At 39.7% G+C, this 25547-nt stretch overlaps 1 protein-coding gene across 2 annotated transcripts in view; it reads left to right on the plus strand.

Moving 5' to 3' along the window:
• Positions 1-954: 954 nt before the first annotated feature.
• uggt1 (UDP-glucose glycoprotein glucosyltransferase 1) overlaps positions 955-25547 on the plus strand; it is a 31024-nt gene continuing 6431 nt past the window's right edge. The window contains exons 1-32 of one of the 2 annotated variants that reach the window (XM_087832840.1): positions 955-1006; positions 5409-5547; positions 5817-5896; positions 6600-6730; positions 6830-6942; positions 7021-7195; positions 7984-8080; positions 8186-8264; positions 8516-8616; positions 10678-10777; positions 10901-10961; positions 13243-13334; positions 14059-14209; positions 14494-14613; positions 14701-14786; positions 15167-15302; positions 17035-17166; positions 18148-18312; positions 19238-19358; positions 19644-19742; positions 19927-19950; positions 21265-21359; positions 21895-22101; positions 22242-22373; positions 22506-22636; positions 22711-22806; positions 23027-23129; positions 23253-23332; positions 23667-23856; positions 24120-24278; positions 24433-24518; positions 24655-24739. In XM_087832840.1, coding sequence (XP_087688966.1) covers positions 976-1006; positions 5409-5547; positions 5817-5896; positions 6600-6730; positions 6830-6942; positions 7021-7195; positions 7984-8080; positions 8186-8264; positions 8516-8616; positions 10678-10777; positions 10901-10961; positions 13243-13334; positions 14059-14209; positions 14494-14613; positions 14701-14786; positions 15167-15302; positions 17035-17166; positions 18148-18312; positions 19238-19358; positions 19644-19742; positions 19927-19950; positions 21265-21359; positions 21895-22101; positions 22242-22373; positions 22506-22636; positions 22711-22806; positions 23027-23129; positions 23253-23332; positions 23667-23856; positions 24120-24278; positions 24433-24518; positions 24655-24739 — 3597 coding nt within the window. In that variant the 5' untranslated portion in view covers positions 955-975. The remainder of the gene's footprint in view (positions 1007-5408; positions 5548-5816; positions 5897-6599; positions 6731-6829; positions 6943-7020; positions 7196-7983; positions 8081-8185; positions 8265-8515; positions 8617-10677; positions 10778-10900; positions 10962-13242; positions 13335-14058; positions 14210-14493; positions 14614-14700; positions 14787-15166; positions 15303-17034; positions 17167-18147; positions 18313-19237; positions 19359-19643; positions 19743-19926; positions 19951-21264; positions 21360-21894; positions 22102-22241; positions 22374-22505; positions 22637-22710; positions 22807-23026; positions 23130-23252; positions 23333-23666; positions 23857-24119; positions 24279-24432; positions 24519-24654; positions 24740-25547) is intronic. The other variant, XM_087832841.1, reaches the window with a different exon arrangement.

Here is a 25547-nt window from a genome sequence, read left to right on the forward strand (position 1 = left end):
TAAATTTTTTCTAAGTAGGAAAGGGACAACAGTCTTTAATCACATGTTTATATGTAATATAGGAGGACAGTTGAATAGTGGAACATCTGTGATGCACAGAAGTATTAGGTAGTATATAGTATAAGTAAGGTTAAGCTACCACATAATACAGTGGCACCCCAAAAAGTACAGTATATTTACACTGTAAGATGTAAAATTAAAAAATAACCATACAAAATGCCTAGAAATTAGGCACTTACTTAAAATGACTTACACTATAATTCTTCTTTCTTGTTAAATCTTGAACTATTACCCCCTTATTGTAGTCTATTTACTACTAAGTATTTGTAGGTAAATATAATTATATTGTAATTCCAGGTGATAATACGTGGAAATTCCATTTAATTCTAAGATAATTACACCCTTTGTAAGGCCCGTATTAAAAAGTGTTTGTTACCTGAAGCACTTTGTTACTTCCCACCTCTGACCATTGGGAAACAAGCTAAAAGAGACAATGGTAAGTCCTTGGTTAGTGCTATTGCCAAGAGCTGGCAATACTTTCTTTTCAAATATCTTTAAGTGGGTGCTGCTTTTTAAATAACATTCAATGAATGTCAGGATCCAAGGTTGGCGAGCACTCTAACAACATTTGTCAGTGGTTTTAATAATATGGTTTATTAAATTATGTATATTTTCTGCTTCTCACTTCTTACACTTTTAAAAAATAATGTCCTTTCACATAGTTTACTTAAATCAGGAAAATAATTTTAGGCAACAACACTAACAACAACAATAATAATAAATATAAAAAGAAAAAGATTTTGACAGTCTTTGTTTTTAATTAGTGAATTAATTATCAGCGAAATTTGCAGTTCACCGTCTAAGGCACGTCTCATTTGTTAATCATTTATTGCTTGAGAGGTTCAGTAATTTTGAACAGGCAACATTGTGGTTGCCTAATGAGCCTGTCAGGACCCGCCCACTCCACAGCGGATCATGAATTCAGGAAGCTACCGAGCCGGCTTCGGTGAGACTAAATCATTCATTTTCTGTGTTGTGGAGCTTCATACGCTTGTAGCTAAGGCTGTTTATTGTCCTTTCACACAGAATTTTACATTTGGTGCGTGTAAGTAAACAAAAACAGGTGCAATCGGGCAGTTTTGCTTTTGTGCGGGAGGCGTTAGCTAGCATTAATTTCAGGTAGCGCTAGCTCGCCGTGAGTTTTCCGGCTTTGAATGGGCTCTGAAGAGTAAATATAGCAGACATTAGAGCTGGTTAAACCAGTAAAATTTGAACGTGTGACGTGTTTGTTACAATTAGCAGTTAGCTCGTGATTACAGCTATTATGACAGCTCTGAGGGTTGTCATTGAGACAGCCCGGATGTCCAAACTGTGCACTCATTGGACGGATGAGCCACGCTGAACTCTCCCATTGGATAGAAATGATGGCACGTTTTGTTTACAGCTTCAGCATCCTGCTTTTCTGTAATTAAGCGTAACACTATTAAAGAAATCTGTAACGTTATGATATGGCGATGAAGGGTTCATGCATTTCCTCCTCATCAGTTTGTGTCTTCTTTTTGTCCTCTCAGACCTTATATCTTAGAGTTATTTAGAGTTTGACTTGCTGGTCACCCAGGTGTCTTTCAATGAAGTGTAGTGTACCCAGCGGATTATACATAACCACTGGTTCACTACCCATTGGTTGTTTTGTGGTAGGGTATTTGAACTCGCCCTTTTGGCCCAGAAAACACACTGGCCCCTTCTACCAGGCAGAGTATCATTACTGACCATAGCAAGATAACTTCCAACTACTGTGATATTGGATTAGTTACAGCAACACCACCAGCCTGAACCACTGATAGGATGCAGAATGGGTCCATTCTTTCACTGTGTACCTTCTGCTGTAGCCAGCCTGCTTTAAAGTTTGATGTTTTGTGCATTCAGGGATGCTCTTCTGCATACATTGGTTACAACCAGTGGTAATTTGTGTTTATGTTGGTTTCTCATCATTTCAAAGCAGTCTGGCCATTATGCTCTGATTTCTGGCATCAATGAGGCATTTTTTCTCAGTGAACTGCTGCTCACTGGATATTTTTTCTTTTTCTGACCATTTTCTATAAACCCTAAAGATGAATGTGAGGGAGAAAATTTCTGAAGAGTAGCCTATCAAGGAATTGCAACAATACCACGTTCAGAGTCATTTAAATCCCCTTTCTTCCTCATTTCGGGCATCAGAATGGGGGAAGAACTCTACATGCCTAGATTAATTGAGTTTCTGTCATGTGATTGGCTTATTAGATATTTGTGTTTAAAAGCAGTTGAACAGCTGTAAAGATGAAGTGGCAGGTGAGTATAAATACATTTACTGGTGCTGGCTTTTGTCATTATATATTTATAGTCTATTCTTTGGAGATCTCTATCACCAGTTCCTGTAATAATGTCTCTGACTGAAGTAGGCAGCACTCGATTGATCAATTTTGTGTGGAAGAAGAGTGAAATGATACTTGATAGTATCAGGTTACATGGGAATATGCACAGAGCCTGAGGCGAAAGTTCTAGGTTAGTAGACAAAGCTGATAACTGCTGTTTTGATACCTGTTAATTCTGACCAGGTTTTTAGAGTTTATTAAGCCAGGTAACACAAAGAAACAAGGTTACTGGTGCATCCTCTTTAGGCCTTTAAAGGCTCAAAGGCTTTTTTAAGCCTTTCTAAATACTGAACTTCTAAAATGCAACAATATGGAAAACCTGGCATCATACCGATGTTTAAATTTGACAGATGATCCTGATACCAGCATTAATTATTTATTTCATTAATTTTTCATTGCTGTTTATTTGTCTTTGTTGAGCTCTGATCCAGGGCAAAAATTGATCAGACACAAAAAAGTAAACTTCAGCCACCACCTTTGGTAAATGTTATTTTGTTTCCACACGGTAATCGGCAAGGTCTGACATTGCTGTGTGGTTAATAGCTGTGCATCCCAAAAGCAAGAAGAAAAATTGTCATATTAACATACGATAAAATATAACTAATATAACTTTTACAATCGTGAATAGGAAGCATTGTGTTATGTTATTTGCAGCTAAACTTGCACAGGTAAATGATTCTGCATAATATGAGGAATAAAATGTTTAAAAATCCAGCTTTGTTTAGATTAATTACAGGGTTTTTTTTCCATGAAGTGATAAATAATGACCAGGTGTTTCTTTTCTTTAATATTTAATTTATGTGGGTGTATTCTTGTACAATTGCTAAGTAGTCAAACATGTAGAATCAGTTGCACAGCTTGAGGAGATGATCTGGTACCTTGCTTTAGGTGAACACTTCACAACCGTGTTTGAATTGCTTAGCAAATTAGCAGTATCCTACTGTGCCTGGCAAGCCTTATGTTGTCGGCAGCACTGCTGAAGGCGGTATCACGATGTTAATAAGGAGTCTTAAGGATATTTTCTTACACTACACTTGTTGAAGCAGCGCAATGTGTCCTACTATTAAGATGATTATAAAGTCTAGACCACATAATCATACATATGTGTAAAACAATAATATTAATTTTGTTTATTTTAATTTTAAATGACTAGCTTGGAACCATTTATTGTTTGAGCAGACTTTTTATTTAATAACAGGATTTGATCAGATCTCAATATTATTCAGTGGAAAGCTGATAAAAGCCTGTTATGCACACCCTGTGGCACTGTATAATGGATCGTTCAGTGCCGTCAGAAATTAGAGTTCACCCACCATACTGTGGTCTTACAAATACATACAAAGGCAAAAACAACGCTGATTTTGTCCATTAAAATATCAGAATTGTTTGTCCTTGCTAGTGAAACAGTTTTGCGTGTAGTTTAGTTAACAGACTAACATAAAAAGACCGCAAAGGAAGAACTAACTCCTTCCATCTATTTATTTTGTTGTCTGTTTATCGGAGCTGGGTTGCGGGCGCAGCAGCCTGAGCAGAGAAACCCAGACCACCTCCTATCCAGGCCACCTCCTCCAGCTTATGCGGGAGAACACCGTGGCCTTCCTAGGGCTGCTGAGAGATATAGTTGCTCCAGTGTGTCCCGAGACTACCGCAGGGCCTCCTCCTGGTAGGACATACCCAGAACACCTCACCCAGGAGGCTTCCTAATCAGATGCCCAACCCATCTCAACTGGCACTTTTCAATGTGGAGGAGCAGTGGCTTTACTCTGAGACCCTCTCAATTGACTAAAATCTTTATCCTGTCTCTAAGGGTGGGCCCAGCCGCCCTTCTGAGGGAGCTCATTTCTCCCGCTTGCATCCACCATCTCATCCTTTTGCTCGTGACCAATAAATGAGTGAGGTGGGGACTTAAATCGACCTTGCTCAGAAAGGCTAACTTTATTTTTGTCATATTGCTGTGCAATATAAATACAATAAAATCAATCAATTATGTTAAAGTCAGTGCCCTTAAAGTCACTGAATATTTGGTGTTTAATTATGGTGAAATCCAAATATAAGTTGCTAAAAATAATATCATTTGGAAATGTTGTTTGCAAGCTTTAAATCTTGGGGCCAAGAACTCATGAGAATATAAATGAAATTATATGATAAGCAAAAATGTGTAAAAATGGCAACACGTGTTTTCTATTTAAGTGCTGTTGCTCTTTCTTCAGAGGTCTCTTTGAAATATTTCCTTGTTTCAGGAGCTTTTACTCTGAGTTGAGATGTTGTATCCTACGGAGGGTCTATTGAAGCAAATTCTAGATTAAAAAAAAAAAAAGCACCACAGTACAAAGGTTAGAACTGCACATAGATGGCCTTATTTGATCCCTGTGTTCCCTAAGTCCATATGGCCCCATCCATGAAGAAAACCAAGGTTTAAATATGTTCAATTCAAAGCTCATTATTAGTATATAAAAGTGTCAGCAAACAGTAGCACCAACGCATTTGGACAGAGTATAAGCAACTAAATGTTATTAATGTACAATTAATAATATATGTTGGTTATACACAGTAGTTGTAGTATGTTATATCTGTATGTTTTTATTTGAGAGATAATTAACTGCATTCTTGGAAATCTGCATAAACAGAGCTGAATTTGTTAAAGGAAATGATTTATTGTTATTAAAGATTTGACAGTGGCTACATATTGTGTTGTATTTCCATTTCCATGTTCTTATTGTCTTCATCTTTCAATGGCATCTTTGTGGTCACTGAGCTTGTAGTTTGTTAGGCTCTGCCTCTGTGTTTTATCTCTGTTGGCAGTGAGATGTTCAGCCAATTCGTACAGAGCCAGATAACATTATAATCTACTTTGGTGGCTGAGTGGGCTCCGTTCTTCACTACCGTGTAGCACAATGGGCGGGATGATACTATCATTCACACTGTTTATTTTGAGCTCGACTTTAACAGCAATGTGGAAATCTTTAGCCACACTTCCCAACTCTTCTGTTCCCTCAGGTGTAGGCTTGAGGATGTGGCTTCTGTGGATCGTGCTGCTCTCGCTGCTCTCTGCAGCATCTGGGGGTGCGGACTCAAAGGCTGTCACAACCACTCTTACAACCAAATGGGCTGATACACCGCTGCTGCTGGAGGCCAGGTATGACACTGCACTGCTCAAAGGGAGCAGCACTTTGGCTGCATTACATATAAATTACATTTCAAAAGGAGATAATAGATAAATCAGTGTTCTGAGGTCATTCCTGTGACTGTCCTCTAAGTGAGTTTAAACTACACTTCTGTCTCACTGATATGTCCTTGAGGAAGACTGTGAATAATTAAGGGCTTTAGGTGTTGTGCTGTTTGCAGTAGCTGACACTATGTATTTCCAGCTTATGAGACCGCCACTTTCATATTCTCCTTCCCCAGTGAGTTCATGGCAGAGGAGAGCCAGGAGAAGTTCTGGGACTTTGTAGAGGCCAATCAAAACATAGAAGGAGAGCATGACGGTAAAGTAAAACTTTGGACTCTGTGGACAAGATTTCACTTTTAGTTTCTGCGCCGTGAGCAGCTGAATTTATGATGTGTATGCAGCATCTTGGCAGTAATTGCATTGTCAGTGTTTTAGCCACATACTCGTTGGAGCAGTAACACAATAAAAAGTGTATCTCAGTTAGACCAGCGATGCTGTAACACAATTTCAAGGGGACCTATTATGCTTTTCCTTATTCTCTTTATTATATATACTGTACCAGTGGTGGTTACTCATTAAATTTGGTCAGATTTTCCGATATTGAGGTCAGCGCTTGTGCAAGTAATCCCAGTGAAAACTCAGGCTTCAGATTGCTCTAAACACAGTTTTTCCTTTTTCTCTTTTTTTTTGATTATGGCACCTTATGTTGTAAGTGAGAACAGATATTCTCTCAGCACAGCAGCCCCGTCCACCTGCTGTTCAGACCTTCCGTTTGTGAGGCCCAGCGAATTAGAAGAAAGTTTGCTTGCAGGGAGCGTGACCCTGAAGCGAGATAAAATGATCTGTGGTTATTGCCTCACAGCCCAGTGTAACATAAAAAAGGATTATTCTGAATTGTGAATTCTGCAAAGCTATTTAATATAGATTACAGTAATTAAATATGAAGGGTAATAGGTCCTCTAGAGAGGGGCAAGACCACACCGAAATCTTACGTGTGCACATTTGCTGTCCCCACACAGACACAGATCAGGCCTACTATGATCTGATCATGAAGAGAGCCAGTGCCTTGCTCAGCTCCGTCCAGTTAAACATGCTGAAGTTTGCACTCTCACTAAGAGCTTACTCTGCAACAGTACACTCCTTCCAACAGGTAACAGCAGGGCAATTTAAAGCTGTTTTGAAGGCTTGAGCATACATGTGAGTAGGATGATATTATTAGTGATTATGCTTTTTGGGTGTATATTTTTAGATAGCGTCCACTGAGCCTCCTCCTTCTGACTGCTCAGCTTTTTTGAGCATCCACGGAGAGAAGACCTGTGATACAGGGAAGTTAGAGGCACTCCTAAAAACTGCACCTCAAAGGTAAAAAAGTCACATACATCTAAAGCAAAAGGATTACGAATTATATTATTAAGGGCAGCTTTTTTTTCTCTCTTCCAGGACAAAGCCATATCTTTTTAAAGGTGATCATAAATACCCAGGTTCAAATCCAGATGCTCCTGTTGTGATTCTTTACGCCCAGTTTGGGACGGCAGATTTCCAGAAGCTTCACCAAGTCATTCTATCCAAAGTTAATGAAGGCTCTGTGACGTACGTGCTTCGCCACTACCTGCCTGTAAGAATTGCTTCACTTCTAATATAATTTAAATGAGAAGATCACATTAGATAGTTTGAGCGTATTTAGGTCACTAGTTGTATATTACTATGTGAAATTATCAATAAAGCAAATGTTTTCCGTGTCAGGAATAGTTTTATAAGTGTAAGTTGGTTTATAGTCATGTGGTGAAATCCCAAAGTTACTTTGGGCTCCCGTGTTTTATCTGAGTCTTACAAAAAAAAATCTGCAGTTTAAGACGGTCCTCATTTACACCTGGGATGAAAAGAGCTTCTCCAGTTCCTCATGCTAGACTGCAAGTTTCTCAAGTTGGATTACTTTCCCCTCACATGCAAAGCCATTTGATAGCGTTTTTCTTTTTTTCCTCCCCCTGATTATGCTAAATTATTCTCACCATCTGTCTTTCAGGCAGGAAGTCCTGGGCACTAGAAAGGCTGTAACATTTAACTCTTACTCTGTGCATATAGCTCTGGGGCCGGACCAGGGACAGTTAGTGGCTTAAGTACTTAGCAAGCTGGTTGTCTGCACATGGAAGATAGTCAGCAAGCACATGCATTTATAATGTGAGTGGGATTTATTTTTTTTACAAGTGGGAACACAAGAACGTTCACAGAGCTTTTTACATAAAAAAAAAATATATATTTTTTGTTTTGTCATCAGGTTAGCATAACTGTGTCTTTTAATCTGTTTGCAAATGCAATTAATTGCAATTAAGCGTTTTCTGTGTGTGACACAATTATAAGTATGTGATGAGCCCATCTTTTCTTATTTTTCTTCTTCTTCTGCAGCAGTCAAGAGGAAAGAAGGTGTATCTGTCCGGGTATGGAGTGGAGCTGGCCATCAAAAGCCAGGAGTACAAAGCAAAGGACGACACACAAGTCCAAGGTGTACATACTCACAGGAAGACACAGTCGATACACACATGCCCACATTGTTGTAATCCCAGAGGAGTCCTGACTTGAAAATCGAGTTAATTGATTGTGGTTTCAGGGGCGGAGGTGAATGCTACAATGATCGGAGAGAATGATCCAGTGGATGAGGTTCAGGGATTCCTTTTTGGCAAACTCAAGTGAGTGACTCTGTGTCAGCCCATGATAAAAATTCAAAGCTTGGATTAGGTCCAGGAATTGCACCACACTCTCTCAGCCAAGCCTTTCTTTCTTTTTTTTCTTTGTTTTTCCTCCTGCCTTGAAGCACCGACCACATCTGTGCTCAACTAACCAGAAATAATCAAATCAATCTGTGAATCCAACAACTTTCTCTTAATTAGCACTTAAGTCATTTAACAGATGCATGCATTCTGTCCATCTTTCTCACTAGGACCCTCTACCCGGAGCTCAAGGAACAGCTTAAAGAATTGAGGAAGCATTTAGTTGAAAGCACCAACGAGATGGCACCTCTGAAAGTCTGGCAAATGCAAGGTGGGCTTCTTTCCAAATTTAATTGTCTTATTTCAGACATCAGCAGATTTTTCTGTGTTTCCAGTTTCCTTCTGAGTGATTGGCTTTGACAATATGAACAGACTCTGTAAGGAAGTATCTGTTCCTGGTATTACACGTGTAAATAAATAATGATACAGCACAATGAAACAAACTTATCAAAACTGACGAGTCAACGTCTTGACAGGCTAGCAGAAAATAAACTGCGAGGCCCTCTCATTTTACAGGTAGCACCTGTGGGCATTGCTCCTGTGACTTAATTTTTCAGAGAATCAATTTTATGATCCTGCAAATATACCTGCAGGACTTGAACTTCGTTCTCTATCTATTACTTCCATAGCTATGGCTGACAAAGACAATTATCCGATGGGAAAAATCCCATGTCCTCATACCCATTAAATTCAAATCAATTGTTAGCTGACCCAGAGCGTCCTCTGATGTTCTTACAATTTCACAGAAATATCTCGTTACACAATCATTTTAAAGATACCCTCCTTACTCCACAAATGGAAAAAAAAGATCATTTCAAGTTTTTTTTCTAGCACAGAATGGGCCTTTGGGGAGTGACTACAGACAGCAGAAAACATAATCGCCGCCTACAGTAAAAGCAGTCAGCCTGTGCTTCCTAGAAGCCCATGTCTTTTCTGGGATTTCCTAACATGTGTTAAATGGAAAAAATGCCCAATATGCTTAACTATTACCAACTATAAGTTGGTAGTAGTTTTCATTTTTGGTAGAGGACTGGTTAATGCAAGTCAAACAGGTGGACCAAGAAATGGGTCCACCTCAAAACAGTATTATATTAGAGAAAATAAACTGTATCTGTATTATCACATGCTAGCACCGTACATATACTGTATTTGTTTAAATCATCTGTTAACCATGGGAGTTTCCTGAACTATTAGAAAGTTAAAAACGCTTTCCTATTTCCTGTCTCAACAACCCTTTGATCAGGAATAAATGAAAATAAATTAACATTGGCTTCTCCAGTTGTCTTCTGTTGCTTTAACCATGATGTCATTCCACCTGTGAATCAAACTAGTAGCTGAAAATGTATCTGTATCGATCTCTGATCTACGACTGCGATCGATCACTGTCCTCTTGATGCGTTTGAGCCATAATATCTTGAAGACATGAAAGCTTTGTCTGCAGCAATATAAAAGCATTGATTAAGATTACATCATATATTGATTAACAGTTCAAAGTCACTCTCACAGATGCAATCACATATACTTTTTAATTTTGTCATTTTTTTTGATGTTATCGAGCAAATAAAAAATTATATTGGCTCCAGCTCATCTGTTATGTTTATGTTTCTTAAAGAAAACGCTTCCATATGTAAAAGGTCAGCCTATCAGTAGGTGTAATCAGGATGTGAGCGTTTGGCTGCTTTTATATTTGGCGAATAAAGGCTCCAAGGAGATGAGGGGGTTGAACTCGACTGTCAGACTGTCATGTGGGCGTCTGTCTTTATCTCCTAACCCTGTGGGGCTCATTAGCTCAGCCTGTTTACAAAGAGAGGGAGACCTCCAGAGGCTAATAATCACACAGACTACAACACCATTACAGAGATGCTCACTGCATTGAAATAATCCTCACTGCTCTCTTCCCTCCTTGCACACCAAAGCTCCATGCACCCCTTTATCTTTTCCACACTTACAAATTAAAGAGATAAGTATATCTGTGTTTATATCAATTGAAGGTGGCGAACATCATAAACATTATTCCTGCTCAACACAAACATTCCAGCATCGACACTTTAATGTGAATCGTAATTTGCCCATATGAAATGTCTGTGTTGTACAGAGCTGCAAGCATATCACCATAGTCCTTTTAAATAATCAAGAGTAAGTTAACGATCTTTGAAGGAGCCCTTGTCTTTGTTTTATGTCTAAGTGCTCACATGTCTTCTAATTATGATCATTGTTTCTTTTTTCTTCTTTTCCTGTGTTTCCTGTTCTTCTTACTAATTTTTCCACTCATCTCTTTCCCATTCTGACCCTCGTCGCCTGCCTGAACATCCACCCACCTACTCTTTTACAGATCTGAGTTTCCAGACAGCTGCTCGCATTCTTGCAGCTCCTGCTGTTGATGCCCTCAATGTTATGAAAGACCTCAGTCAGAATTTTCCCACCAAGGCCAGGTAGAGGAGAAACGAAAACACACAGACACACACACATGAGCAGTAACTACAATAAGAAGCTTGGTTTGTGTAGATTTTGGATAGTCAGCAGTTTCACAGTTCAGTCTTCCTTTTCTCTCCCAGGTCAATCACTAAAACTGTGGTCAACTCGGAGATCCGTAAAGAGATTGGCGAGAATCAAAAGGTACATGTTTGATCATCTTCTATTTTTTCCCACTTGTCCTTTTGTAACACAATGAAAACACTTCTGCTTTTGGTTAAAGATGAAAATGAACACTTTAGTCTCTTTCACTTTCTTTCAACTTCATGAATGCAGTTAATAGGCCTTCATGTGCTTGTTAGACTAACACTAAATGACTTGATCATTTCAGGTATTTTCAGGTTTAGAAACCACATGTAATTGTTACAACATGAATTAAGCTGACTTAATTTATCCAACATTATCTCCGATCCCAACCTCAACACGATGTGTCAGTGTCTTTAGTCTTTATATTCCACTCTGTGATGTCATACATCTTTGCTGTGTGACTTGGGGAAAAAAACAATACTGATGGCAGCTTGATGTCACATAAAAATCTCATTAGGACACAAGCTTTTCTTGTCTTCTTGCAAAGACCGATGATGAGGCTGTTACAAGGCTCTTTTTTTATTTTGTTTTTTTATTGACTCATCCAATCGAAGGACTGATAGGTTTATGTGATGGCAAAGCATCTGTTGTCCATACATATCTCCACAATTCACAAGAATTGGTGCAAGATCAAGGTCATATTTGTCATTTTACAGGTACTCCTTCGTTTTCACAAGATCTGCTGCTTCTTTAAAGAATATTAGTGTGATTTTAGTGAAACAAGATTAATTTGTCCCTCTTATGGCTGTTTGTGATCCTCCCTGACTTCTTGGTGGATTTTACCAGTTACAACAAAACCTAGACCTTTCATTAGGACCTTTACATTTTACAATAACCTGTGAATTCTGGTGGTTCATGAGCTGCTACATCATTGATATTCTGGTTCCTTCTTTTGTGCCTCCAAGACCTTTTCGTTGGCATAAAGTCAGTTCTTTTCATATCCATCAGAAATCTTTTATTCTTTGGGCTTCCCTGGAGTAGCTTTGTATGCTTCACAGTTCAAAATAACCTTTATAAATCTTATAGTGGGCCTTGGTGCAGCTGCTCAGTTCATCCGCTGTCTGAAAGACGTCGCTTTAGCTCCTTCCCCTATAGATTTGCTCCCCTTTTAAGCAGTATTTCTTGTGATTGGCTGCCCCTCACAAAGTGGGAGTAGAAAAAAACTGAAAATTGAGTTTTGATCAGCCCGAAGCATTAACTTTTAGCTCAGCAGTTTAGTGGCTAGGACTAAATCATCTGCTTTCAAACTGCTCGATTTCGTTGTCTGTCCTATGTTTGTCTTTCTATTATCGAGGATCCTTATTCTTTTAATCTTGCAGACTGTGTCCTCTAGTGGTTAGGGATAATTTAGCTTTAGCTGTTTACCAATTTAATCCACCAAAGACGAAGAACCGAGACAAACAGCATTATTGCAAACATCCATAATCAAGTAGCTTTTGTCTCTCAAAATGAAACTGCCCCTCCTGGTTTTGTTTTACCTTTTACTTTGTGATAAATTGTAAACATCATCTGATTTGAAAGCATTCAGTTTTTGACAATGTGTGTTTTGCTTCGCCTGTTAGTGGAATAGGCACTCACCCCTTCTTCTTGTCAGTGTTTTCTCTCTCTCCTTTGCTTGGTCTCCTCTCCTGAAGCTGTGCTAACATTATCTTGGTGTGCAGACAGGGGTTCGGGCTGATGGTGGGGCTGAGCAGACAAACGTCCTAATTACTGAATCGGTGATTCATTCAGCAGGCGCGCGGAGTCCTGCAGCGAGAAATGATTATTGATTGAAGTAGTTTGGACACGTGCACTTGCTCGCACACAGACACGTCTTTGTCTTTCTCTCACACACAGGCATGCATCCACACACTCACACAATTTAAGTGGGATGAACAATATTTGTGTTAATCATGTCTTGTTGTAATTGCAATGTCTGGAGTATGATTAATCTGATGTCTTTGTCTTTCTGTAATGAGATTTGACTGCGCCAGAACGACTTTGAGCTTTCCTTTTGCCTGTGCAGACGCACAAACACACATGCGGATCTCTTCTCATAGACATATTCACACACATTTACACACCCCTTCTTTGATAATTAGATTTGTTTAGTGTGGGGTTTAATTGCTCTAAACAGGCTGATTTTGAACAGAGTTGTCAGTGCTTGTTTAGAGCCGTCAACGTGACTTGTTGTGGCTTTGTGTTGACTGTTGCCTCTAGTTTTACAGTATAATTGACTACGTGATGGCTGGTTTTGATGTTGTTTGCCTCACAGCGTGGCGATCTGCTCAGCTGGTGTTGAATGGGGAGCTTGACACAAACAGGATATTTAGTCATATTGACGTTTCTCTTTCCATAGTTTTTCAAAGGAACTCTGGGGTTGCAGCCCGGGGATTCAGCGCTGTTCATCAACGGGCTGCATATAGATTTGGACGCACAGGACATCTTCAGGTACACACAAAAAGCCATATTTTGAGCATCTAATTTGCAGTAATTACATCACACAAATGCATCTGTGTTGCTTTAACCTTTTGCAAATGAAAGTATATAATCAGTCAAGACCGTAGCCTGACTGATTATATACTTTAACAATTGTTTAGAACAAAATGTTATGAACTGATGATTGTTTTGAAAATCTGTCCTCAAACGTTAGAAGTAAAATTAAAGATTTTTGTGTGTGTGTGTGTGTGTGTGTGTGTGTGTGTGTGTGTGTGTGTGTGTGTGTGTGTGTGTTTGGGCTCTCAAAACCTGGGAATGTTAAGACAACTGGGCCTAAAACCATGAAAAGATTTGAATGATAGTCACAGAAGCAGCAAATGCTTCCATATGGAAAACTGTACCCAAGTGATATTCTTGGGTTTACTGGAATATTCAAAAATTAGTTCTTGTATTAGGTTTTAATAGGTTGTGCTCGACCATTCGATAAAATAAGTTGAGAGTGAGACTAACGGAGATTGTTGCTTTCTCTTTGTCATGTTTTTAAAATCTGATTTCACATTCACATCTTACCTTCTGTTTAATGATTTAAATAAGCCAGATCAAAACTGAAAATAATGAGCTCTACTTATACATCTCTTTCAGATAATAAGGCAGTGTAGATGCTACGCTCAAATTCTTGATTACAATACACACACACTGCACCACTTAACTCGCCTCTGTCCTTTGCTACCTGCAGTGTGTTTGAAGTGCTGCGCAGCGAGGCCCGGGTGATGGAGGGTCTGCGCTCCCTGCTAATCGAGACACCTTTTATTCATGACATCCTGAAGCTCAACGTCCAGCCCTCCGACTCTGACTACGCCGTCGACATCCGCAGCCCGGCCATCAGTGTAAGAGTGCCCGTGTTCACGCACGTCCCTAATAACTAACTGTTGAATGCTGCAGCAAATGAGGGACTAAACCAAAATAAGCTTGGAAAGAAATGTGTTGTGTTTGGAAGATTTTTGTTGTGCAATCAAGTTTCTATTTGAGCAAATTTGGAGGCATTTCAAGCCCTCCAAAATTATCGTCGTGCTTTTCTTCCGCTAGCAATAAAAAGTAATTTCTTTTCTGCTCAGTCTTGTCTTTAAACTTAATTTAAACCATTTCCTCTTCACTGCATTCTCCTTTTTAGTGGATTAACAACTTGGAGACCGACTACAGGTACAGCTCATGGCCCTCCAACGTGCAGGAGCTGCTCAGACCAACTTTCCCTGGAGTCATCAGGCAGATCCGCAAGAACTTTCACAATCTGGTAAAAGCGCAGTTTATTAATCAGACCCCTGTGAATCCAAATAGGTCTGAAACTTTTCTGACGAATGCTAACACGCATCTGTTGCAGGTGATCATTCTGGATCCGACCCAGGAGAACACTGTAGAACTGCTGAGCGTCGCAGAGATGTTTTATGCTAATAATATACCCCTCAGGTTGGTGTTTCTGTCATCAAGATGCATACATTTTTTTGGACAGACATTTTCTTGGGAATTAATTATCAGCTTTTATGAATTTGAATACACAACATATCCCTTTTTTATTGCTGTACAGTAACCAGAAAACTAAAATGAATGAATAAATAAATAAATAAAATAAAAGAGGTGCTGCAGAGCATTGGTAGTCAGTAGAAATGTGTAGTTAAAAATCCATTTTAATTTAGGAGTTTTGTCAGGGATGTTTGGAAGACCTTTGATACCGCGCTGCATGTGGCATCTTGGGATGGTCAGTTTGTTTGAATACTGATGAAGCAGGCAGCACACGCTCTGCATTTTAACTGTTTTTGGAAGCTTACTTGCTCCGTGTTTGTGTTTAGGATCGGGCTGGTGTTTGTGGTGTCGGATGAAGACGACATAGATGGTATGCAAGATGCCGGTGTGGCACTCGTCCGAGCCTACAACTACATCACTGAAGAGGTGGACAGTCAGAATGCCTTTGAAGCCGTCATGTCGGTGAGTCCATTGTTCACAGAAACTAGAAAGTGAAAAAGACCTTTGTAAGACTTGATCTAATCTGTGTCTCTGTTACTCTTTGCCTGATCCAAATAGTTAACGCATCCCTCCTATCAGGTGTCTTTCCCAAAAGCCTTAAAAACAGCAGTTATCAAACCAATATTAAAGAAAAAGAACCTAGACAGCACATTAATGCAGAACTACAGACCAATCTAATCTTCCATTTATCGGTAAAAGTATTGAAAAAGCTGTTTTCCAGCAGTTAAACAGCTTTCTCACAACGAACAACCGCTTTGATATTTATCAGTCTGGTTTTCGTAGGCACCACAGCACCAAGACAGCCCTTGTCAAAGTGATTAATGAGATCAGTATAAATACTGACCGTGGGAAATCCACAGTATTGGTACTACTGGACCTTAGTGCGGCGTTTGACACCGTTGATCATGATATATTACTGGAACGTCTAGAGAGCTGGGCCGGGGTCCAGAGGTCCAGAGGTACAGCACTCGACTGGTTCAAGTCCTACCTTAAGAATAGGAACTTCTATGTGTCAATTAGCCAATTTTCATCACAAAATATAGAAATCACATGCGGGGGTCCCCCAGGATTCCATCCTAGGGCCCCTCTTATTTAGCATTTACATGCTCCCGTTAAGCCAGATTATAACCAGCAATAATATTAACTACCACAATTATGCAGATACTCAACTTTATATCTTAATGTCACCAAGTGATGTTGAACCTATCCAAACTCTTAATAAATGCATTGAGCAAATTAACAACTGGATGTCTCATAATTTCCTTCAGCTGAACAATAACAAAACTGACTTATCTTTGGACCCAAAAAAGATCGATTAAATATCAGTAATCAGCTCAAACTGGTCCAACTAGAAACTACCGACCAGGCCAGAAATTTAGGTGTAATAATGGACTCAGACCTGAACCTCCAGGGCCACATAAAAGTTATAACAAAGTCAGCCTTCTATCACCTGAGGAACATTTCTAGGATTAAAGGACTGATGACACAAGGAGACCTAGAAAAACTCCTCCATGCATTTATCTCTAGCCGCCTTGATTACTGTAACAGTATCTTCACAGGTTTACCCAAAAAATCAATCTGACAACTGCAGGTGATTCAGAACACTGCTGCTCGTGTTCTCACTAGAACCAAGAAAATAGAGCACATTACTCCAGTTCTAAAGTCATTACACTAGCTTCCTGTAGCTCAGAGAATAGACTTTAAAGTGCTTTTATTTGTTTATAAATCCTTGAATGGGTTAGCACCAGTGTACATTAGGGATCTGCTATCATGGTACAAACCATCCAGATCAGTTAGGTCCTCCAGCTCTCGTTTATTGACCGTCCCTAGAACCAGAACTAAACATGGAGAAGCAGCTTTTAGTTTCTATGCTCCTCACATCTGGAACACACTATCGGGAGAATGCAAAGCTGCAGAGACACTGAAGTCTAAAATTAAAACTTACTTATTTAGACTTGAGTAACTGATCCTATTATGGCTCTCTACTTGTTTGTTTTAATTTTTCATATAAATTATTGTTTTATTGTAAATGTTTTCTTGTATTTTACTTTTATAGTGATTTATTTTTTATTTTTTGTGTTTTATTTTAATCATGTAAAGCACCTTGAATTGCCTTGTGCTGAAAGTGTGCTATACAAATAAAATTGCCTTGCCTTTTCCACTTGTTCATCCCATTCTCTTCTCCCTCTTATAGATGTTTAACCGTGTGCCAGTTGGTGGTCGGCTGAGTGTCGGGGATGTAGTTAAAGTGCTGGAGAAGAAGTTTCCCTATGTTGAAGTCAGCAGTGTCCTTGGAGCCGACTCCAGCTATGACAGCAACAGGAAGGTGAGTCGAGCAGAATGTTTTTTCTGTTCATATTATTAATCTAAAATTACATTTTTATTAACACAGCAAACCTAAGTGTACAATTACAGTCAAAAGAGCTGTATGTAGTACCAGAATAAAAGGATAACTGAACAACTCAAGAGTAGTTCGATAATTCATCAGTGGATGAATACTGGTCATTTTATTAGGTACACACATTAAACTGCTCACAAACACACATATCTGAGCAGACAATCACACGGCACCAACTCAACTGAGCGTCAGAAATGGGAAGAAAGATTATTTTATGTGACTCTGACTAAGGGATGGTTTTTGGTGACAGAGGGACTGCTCTGAGTATTTCAGAAACTGGAGATTTATTCAGATTTTCCCCACGCAATCATCTCCGGAGTTTATAGAAAATGGTCTGAAAAAAGAGGAGAGAAAAAAAATCAGTGAGCATCAGGAGAAAAAACCCTTGTTGTAGTCAGAGGAGAATGGCCACACTGCTTCATGCTGATAGGAAGCCAACAGTAATTCAAATAACCACTGGCTACAACCAAGGTATACAGAAAAGCATTTCTGAATGCACATCATGTTAAACTTTGAAGCAGCAACCACAGAAGACCACACTGCGTCACACTCATGTCAGCTAAGAACAGGAATCTGACGTGGAGTATCTGTCGTCTGATGGCTGCTTCCAGTGGGGTAAAATCATCTTAAAGTGGTTTCTTAAACATGAGAATGAGTTCACTGTACTCAGATGACCTTCAGTCATCAGATCTCAATCCAGTAGAGCACATTTGGGATGTGGTGGAATTGCAGCAACTGTACAATAGTATCATGTATTTAAGAGGTTTTTAGATGCAAGAATATTAAGTGTGATTTTGTTCTAAAAGAGAAATAGAACAGCCTTTTTAAAGTGGTCAGACCTAAAACTGACTGCAGAGCCTAATAATTAAGGGTTAACTAGATAACATTTCTTTCTTTCTTCCCTTTCAGGAAGGACGGGCATACTATGAGCAAACAGGAGTAGGCCCGCTGCCTGTGGTCATGTACAATGGGATACCTTACCAGCGTGAACAGCTGGACCCGGATGAACTGGAAACTGTCACCATGCAGAAAATCCTGGAGACCACCTCATTCTACCAGAGGGCCGTCTACCTGGTCAGTTACAATCACATTTACAATAAAAGCTCATTATCTGCCATATCATTATTTTATTAAGGGTTATTCTAAAATACAGGTTTTAGAGCATCAGTCACAGTTTCTAAAAAAAATCTGTTGCTGGACTTTAATTCAAAACAACCAATAATATATCTCAGTTTCATCTTTTGATATTTTGTATTTGTATTATTTTGAACAATATGCAGAAAACTGCATTTTGCATCTCAGCAAAAATAGTTTGCCTTAATTTCACAAGCAAACTTCAAATCTATTCTAATTTTTATCAATAAAAATGTGTTTTATCTTTTTTTCTAAAAAGTACTTCATAAGATATATTTATTTGTCTGTCCTTTTTCTTTTAATTAGGTTTTTCTTTCCTGGACCTGCTACAAAATCTTAGTGTAAAATTAAAAGTATTAAAGGCGGAAGTTAAGCCACCATAAAGTAAACTTGCTAAAGTACACTGTCTGTCTTTGTAGTCATAAAACAAATTCTCTTTTCAGCAGGATCTTTGTGAGCATGCCATCTGTCATTTTTCCTCTTTAAATGTCAGCCCATCACACAGAGGAGCCAAATCTTTGAATTGATTCTTTCAAAGGATTTCTAAGGAATTTAAACACAGCAAGCAGCATTTAATTTGGTGGCTATAGAAGTCTTACTGGTCAGCATAGCATTAGTCATCCTACCTACCTTTTCTCTTTCCTTTCTTTTAATGTTTAACTCAAACTTATTCAAAGAAAACTTTCTAAACAAGCACCCGTAACTGCAGTGGAAAGGCCATTAACATTTAAGAAGTGCTTTTTAAACTGTGAGCAGGGAAATCTTGCAGAGAAGGACCTCCTGCATGACTGTCAGCTCTGCAGCTAAAGCGACGACTCTGACTTTTTACTTTAACCTCGCACATTTCCTCTCATGTCCCTCGCAGGGTGAGCTGGCTACAGACCACGATGTCGTCGACTTCATCATGAACCAGCCCAGTGTTGTTCCTCGAATCAACCCCAGAGTGTTGTCCACCAGCAGAACCTACCTGGATCTGTCTGATACCAGTAAGTATGAGGGTTTCTTAAATCTCAATTTTTTTAGATCATCCTCAGAAACTAATGTGCTGTCTGTGACATGGATGACCTCAAAGCTTCATGTAGAAGCACAGTTAGTTTTCCAAATATTCTTCAACCATTACTGCTACTATTTATCTCTATTTATTTGATGATTATTATTTTGTTGGCGTTTTTTGCAGTACAGATATGATGTAATCAAAAGTTTGTATATTATAAAAACATTTGCTCCAGAATCGATACTTTACTCCTTTTTTTTTTTCTCTCGTTTTGCAGATAACTATTTCATAGATGACTACGCTCGCTTCTCGACGCTAGACACAGTAGAGAAGAACACAGCTGTGGCCAACAGCATGAACTATATGACAAAGAAAGGTAAGAGCACTCTGGCATCTGATCACTGAGTAGAAAAGCATGCCTGTGGATTTTTTTTCTTGTTGTTACTTGTGAAGATAAAAAATTTCAAAGCTAAACTCTCTCCTGGTGTATTCTCCTTCTGTCCCCTCCTCCTCCTCCACTTCCGCCTCTTATTCATGTGTTTTTAAATTCCCTGCATCAGGGATGACCACCACCAACAGGCATGGTAATCACCCTTTTTCTCCACATTATTCCCCCTCCTACTCACTTGCTCTTTTTTTCAGTTTTCTGTTAACGACATTGTTGGCACCGTGTTTGTGAATCCACCACCACTCCTCCATCTGTGTTCAGTTCTCAAAGGACACAAATGACTAATAATTATGCATGTGATAATTGTCCACCAGTCTCCAAGCATGAGTACTAAAATGTGTTTATGTAACTGCTCACTATAACGTTGTTTGTTCCAGTGGGAGAGCATGATAGTTCACCCAGTATGATTTCAAAGTAACTGCATGAAAAGTTTGAACGGTGTGATAAGGAAGCAAAATTTGGAGCAGAGAGCAACACTTTAGCACTCAGTGGTCACTTTATTAGGTACAGCTTGATGGTGCTGGTTCCTTCAGAGCTGTCTTAATTGTTTGTACGTGCTGGAAGTGAGTCTCAGAGGTTTTTGGTCCATATCAACACGATGGCATCAAACAGGTGATCTATTGGATTGAGCTCATTTGAGTAGAGCGGTCATGTGATGTTCAAGAAACCAGTTTGAGGTGATTTGAGCTGTGAAACATCCTGATTCATTGGGCGTAGCTTCTGTTCTTAGCTGACAGGAGTGGCACTCGGTGTGGTGTTCCACTGCTGTAGCACATATGTTTCAAGGTTCAACATGTTGTGCATTCAGAGAATCTGTTCTGCATACTTGGTTTTTTGAGTTACTGTTACCCTATCTGGCTATTCTCCAACAATGTCTGGCATCAACAAGGCATTTTCACCTAGAAATTTGCAGCTTATTGAGTATTTTCTCTTTTTCTGACTACATTCTTTAAATACCTAAGACGTCGGTGTGGGGAAAATCCCAGTAGATCAGCAGATTCTGAAACTCTCATACCAGTATGTCTGACACTACCAACTATGCCATGGCTAAAGTCACTTAAATGACCTTTCTTCTCTATTCTTATGGTCTGTTTGGTAAATGACGCTTATGCCTCTGTGTGTGTGGGTGTGTGTGTGTGGGTGGGTGTGTGTGTGTGTGGGTGGGTGGGTGTATTTCTGATGAGTTGCTTGCTTGTTTGTTTTTTTTTAGAAATAAGTGACCTTGATTCTTGATGTTTTTATGCCTGTGAAGCTGTTTGAACTTCTATATGTGATATTGGGCTATAAATAAATTTGAACTTAATGAACCGTGAACAGGTGTACCTAACAAAGTGGCCAGTGAGTGTATTATCTTTGTTTGCCAACACCATTAATACCACTGAAGTTGATCTGTAGCACAACTGTGGTTGTTTATTCTTACCTCGTGTCTTTCTTCTTCTGTGGTTGTCAGATGATGCCTACATTCGTCCTGTGACTTTCTGGGTAGTGGGAGATTTTGACAAACCCTCAGGACGCCAGCTCCTTTATGACGCCATCAAACACATGGTATGAAATGAGCTGTTGTTTAAAATGTTGTTATACAATTTTTGATGTCAAGTAAACTGTATAAAACAAATTCTGATACCTTCCAAAAGTAGCTTTTCCACAAAGGATATGTGACCTAACCACTCCATAAAGCTACTACTTGATGTTTTTATTCTGCAGCCTGTGGCTGCTGCAGACTTTTATACACAGCTAGGCTAATGTGCAGCTCGCTATAGCATCATAGCGTGCAGACACAAGAGTGATGACTTTATTGTTGTAGAACTTGAAGGAGAGAAAAGCAAAAAGGCAGAATGCCAAAAAGTAATTGTGTTCCTTCGCACAAAGAAAAACACAAAGCAATGAAACGTGGTCTGTGACATTAACCAAATAAATGCACATGCTTGTTAAAAAGAGGTGAACCAGTTTTAATACTGAGACTGTCCACTCTGTGTATCATAGTTTCTTTTACAGTGATACTCATGTGGAGTTTAGCTTATAGACGGTCAGAACATTAAAGCCTGTAGAAGCTTACCATCTCTCCCCTCTTGTACAACAGAAAACCAGCAACAACGTCCGACTGGGGATGATCAACAACCCGTCAGCTGACGTGTCTGCTGAGACGACCCGCGTCACCAGAGCAATCTGGTCCGCCATGCAGACACAAACTGCCAATAATGCCAAGAACTTCATCACAAAGATGGCTAAAGAAGAGACCGCTGCGGCCCTGCAGAAGGGTGTTGACGTCGGCGAGTTCGCTGTCGGGGTGAGAGGGTTACACACAGAATCTAAACAGGATCATGGCTTAGTGCCTTAGTGCAAAGGCACTAAGCCATCGTAGTTTTTTTTACTCCTAATTTGTCCTTTTGTCAGCTGCCTACAAAATATCTATGTTTTTTTCTTCAGGGTATGGATTTGTCACTGTTTAAAAGTGCGTATGAGGCTCCCAAGTTCGACTTCCTGCTTTCCCACGCTGCTTACTGTCGAGATGTGCTCAAACTGAAGAAAGGACAAAGAGCAGTTATCAGCAACGGAAGAGTGAGTCAGAAATTTTAAACCTGTCCTAGATGTTGTATAGGTTCAAATATAGCTTATATTGATTTCAAAAATGTCCATCTACCCACATTTGCTGTAGTTATTCAGTCAGTATTTTTGTTTTGTTCTTGACAGATCATAGGTCCGCTGGAGGAGGCGGAGGTGTTTAACCAGGACGACTTCCTGCTTTTGGAGAGCATCATCTTAAAGACTTCTGGAGAGCGCATCAAAAGCAAAGTTCAGAATTTTGGAATCGAGGAGGACAGGTATTTTCAGGCTCCTCTAAGAAGAAGTTTACAGATGAACTTTTCTTGTCGAGCTAACACTTAATTTTTCTCAGGGCCAGCGACCTTGTGATGAAGGTGGACGCTTTGCTCTCGTCTCAGCCTAAAGGAGAAGCCCGTGTGGAGTATGGCTTTGCAGATGACCGCTACAGGTACAGCTGTGTATAAATCAGATGAGCAAGATTTCTTTATTGAGTTGAGAGGTTTAAAAAGTGAGTACTCCACAAGGGTGATTTGATGGTTTATTTCAGAAGGGAGACCTTGAAGAGGTCGGTTAAAGTTTTTTTGTTTGCTTTTTTCTGGAGAAAGCAGGAGGGTCTTAAATATGTTTTGTTTGCTTGATTTTCTCGTTGATTTGCTGTTTGTTGGCAGTGCTGTGAAGATTCGTCCCAAAGAGGGAGATGTATATTTTGATGTTGTTGCCGTGGTAGATCCAGTAACCAGAGAAGCTCAGAAACTTGCTCCTCTTCTTCTGGTAGGTTATCTGTGATAACTCCTTTGAATTTGTGATCCATCATGCTTGTATGTCCAGTTGATTTATTTCCAACATGGTCTGTTTTTGTTCTGTGTAACACCTTTCTCTCCGCACCTCCTGCAGGTTATAAAGCAGCTGGTAAACGTCAACCTGCGTGTCTTCATGAACTGCCAGTCAAAGCTGTCAGAAATGCCCCTGAAGAGGTGAGAAAACAAGCAGTTTCTGTACTCCATGCTGAAATTGTACATCCTGGTAACACCTTGATGGTCTTTCTATTTCCTCTCCCACATCACTTTTCATTTATCCTTTAGTTAAAGTCAAATATCATATTATTATGCAGGTTTATTGACTGCATAATAATATGGACATCTGCTAACAAGTTGTTACCGTTCCTGAATCTTTTGATGTTGCTTCATGTGCATATGGCACTTACTACAAGTCAGGATTGTTCTGTTAAAGCAGGCAGGACGTGTTGTAAAGACTCCTCCACCTGATATAAAAGTTCACCTGGTTTCTGCTTGTGTGTTTGTCTTCCAGTTTTTATCGTTACGTCCTAGAGCCAGAGGTGGTGTTTCAGGCTGATGGTAGTTTCTCTCCTGGGCCTATGGCAAAGTTCCTGGACATGCCCCAGTCTCCACTCTTCACTCTAAACCTCAACACTCCCGAGAGCTGGATGGTTGAGTCTGTGCACACTCGATATGATCTGGACAACATTTACCTGCAGGAGGTACAGCAGTACATCTGTTTTTAGGCAGGGTCGCTTGTTTGTTTGTTTTTAATTCTTTAATTTTGCTGTTTCAGTAACTCAACTGGCTGGACAACATATAGATAATATAAATTGCTTATATACTGAACATTTTGGAGTCCAGTCCTCATGGAGACTTTCAGCTAATTTGGGAACCATTATTTATGTGTGTCTGTGGAGCCCCTGGACGCTGATATCGGGCTGCATAAAGTAAACTTTCCTTGGCTGTGCGTCGGTGTTTGCAGGTGGAGAATATTGTAGCAGCAGAGTATGAGCTGGAGCACCTTTTGTTGGAGGGCCATTGTTTTGACGTCAGTTCGGGTCAGCCTCCACGTGGCCTTCAGTTCACCCTGGGAACCGAGTCTGAGCCCGTCATCGTGGACACTATCGTCATGGCAAACCTGGTAATCGCTTCAAAGCACGACCCTCTCTATAACACAGCTTTGATTTGTTATAGTTTAATGCTTTTCTACTTGATAAATAACATATTTTTTACTTTCCTAGACATTAATATTCTCTCAGCCTGAAACTGTAAATCTCCTTTGTTCTGCTCTGCAGGGTTACTTTCAGCTCAAAGCCAACCCAGGCGCCTGGATCCTAAAGCTAAGGAAAGGGCGCTCTGATGAAATCTACAAGATTTACAGGTAATAATGTTCAGAATTGGCTATATTCTGTCACATAAATGAAATGTCAGCCACTCCTCTTTGCTCCTGGTTTTATAAATTAATCTGAAAATCTCTCTTCTAATGTTTTCATTATCATTTCTTTCTTCTGTTGCAGCCATGACGGCACAGACTCTCCGGCGGACTCGGACGACATTGTAGTCGTGCTGAACAATTTCAAGAGCAGAATCATTAAAGTCAAGGTCGGTTCACTTGCAATGCAGTGACGTCTTTCTGGCACAAAAGCACAGAAGCAGTGGCAGGAATCTGCCCTTCAGCACTGTTAGCTGGATAAATCCAGGATGGAAAGTTAGTGAGCAGAATATCCAGACTGCTCAATTTCTCAGGTTTCTCATAAATTTTAACGAGAAGCAGAAACTGCAGTCTGAACTGAGCCGTTTTGAGCTGAATAAATATGTAATTTGTGCAAAGATGACTAAAGTAAAATCAGACTTTGAAGCGGTATTTGCATATGACAGATGTGCCCACGTGCCAGTGCATTTTTCAACTACAGACAAAAGCACATACACATTAAGCTTCTCTCACCTCTTTGTTTTTCACATTAAAAAGCCCATATTATAAGTTTTGGGCTTTAGTGGGATTTATAGTGTTTTGTTCGTGTTCGTCTTCTCAAAAATTCTGAGAAGTTGCAAAAGTATGCTTCAAAATTGTCTTCCACCATTCATCTACATCACTGTGTAACACATTTCCATAATGCCCACTAAACAGCTTGTTTGGCCCTTCCTCAAACAAAGAAGGAGCAGCTGCCTCACAGTCGACCTTTATTCCCTCACTGTACTTACTCTAAAGGTTAGCCACAAGCAACGCATGCCAGTTTTTGTAATGTTGGCTGCCAGAGTGAACAGTGTCTTCACTCCAGGTCTTGCTTATGCCCCTTGACCCCTGTGTGGTAAATACAGTCTCATCTCCTAGGCAAAAATATAGGTAAAATCCAATTATGTTGTCAGCTTTTATTCTCTCAGGTTGTCGACCTGCTGTTGTGTCTATGAG

This window comes from Neolamprologus brichardi, chromosome 19, assembly GCF_056152115.1.
Source record: "Neolamprologus brichardi isolate AB-2024 chromosome 19, ASM5615211v1, whole genome shotgun sequence".
NCBI classification, from domain to species: Eukaryota; Metazoa; Chordata; class Actinopteri; order Cichliformes; family Cichlidae; genus Neolamprologus; species Neolamprologus brichardi.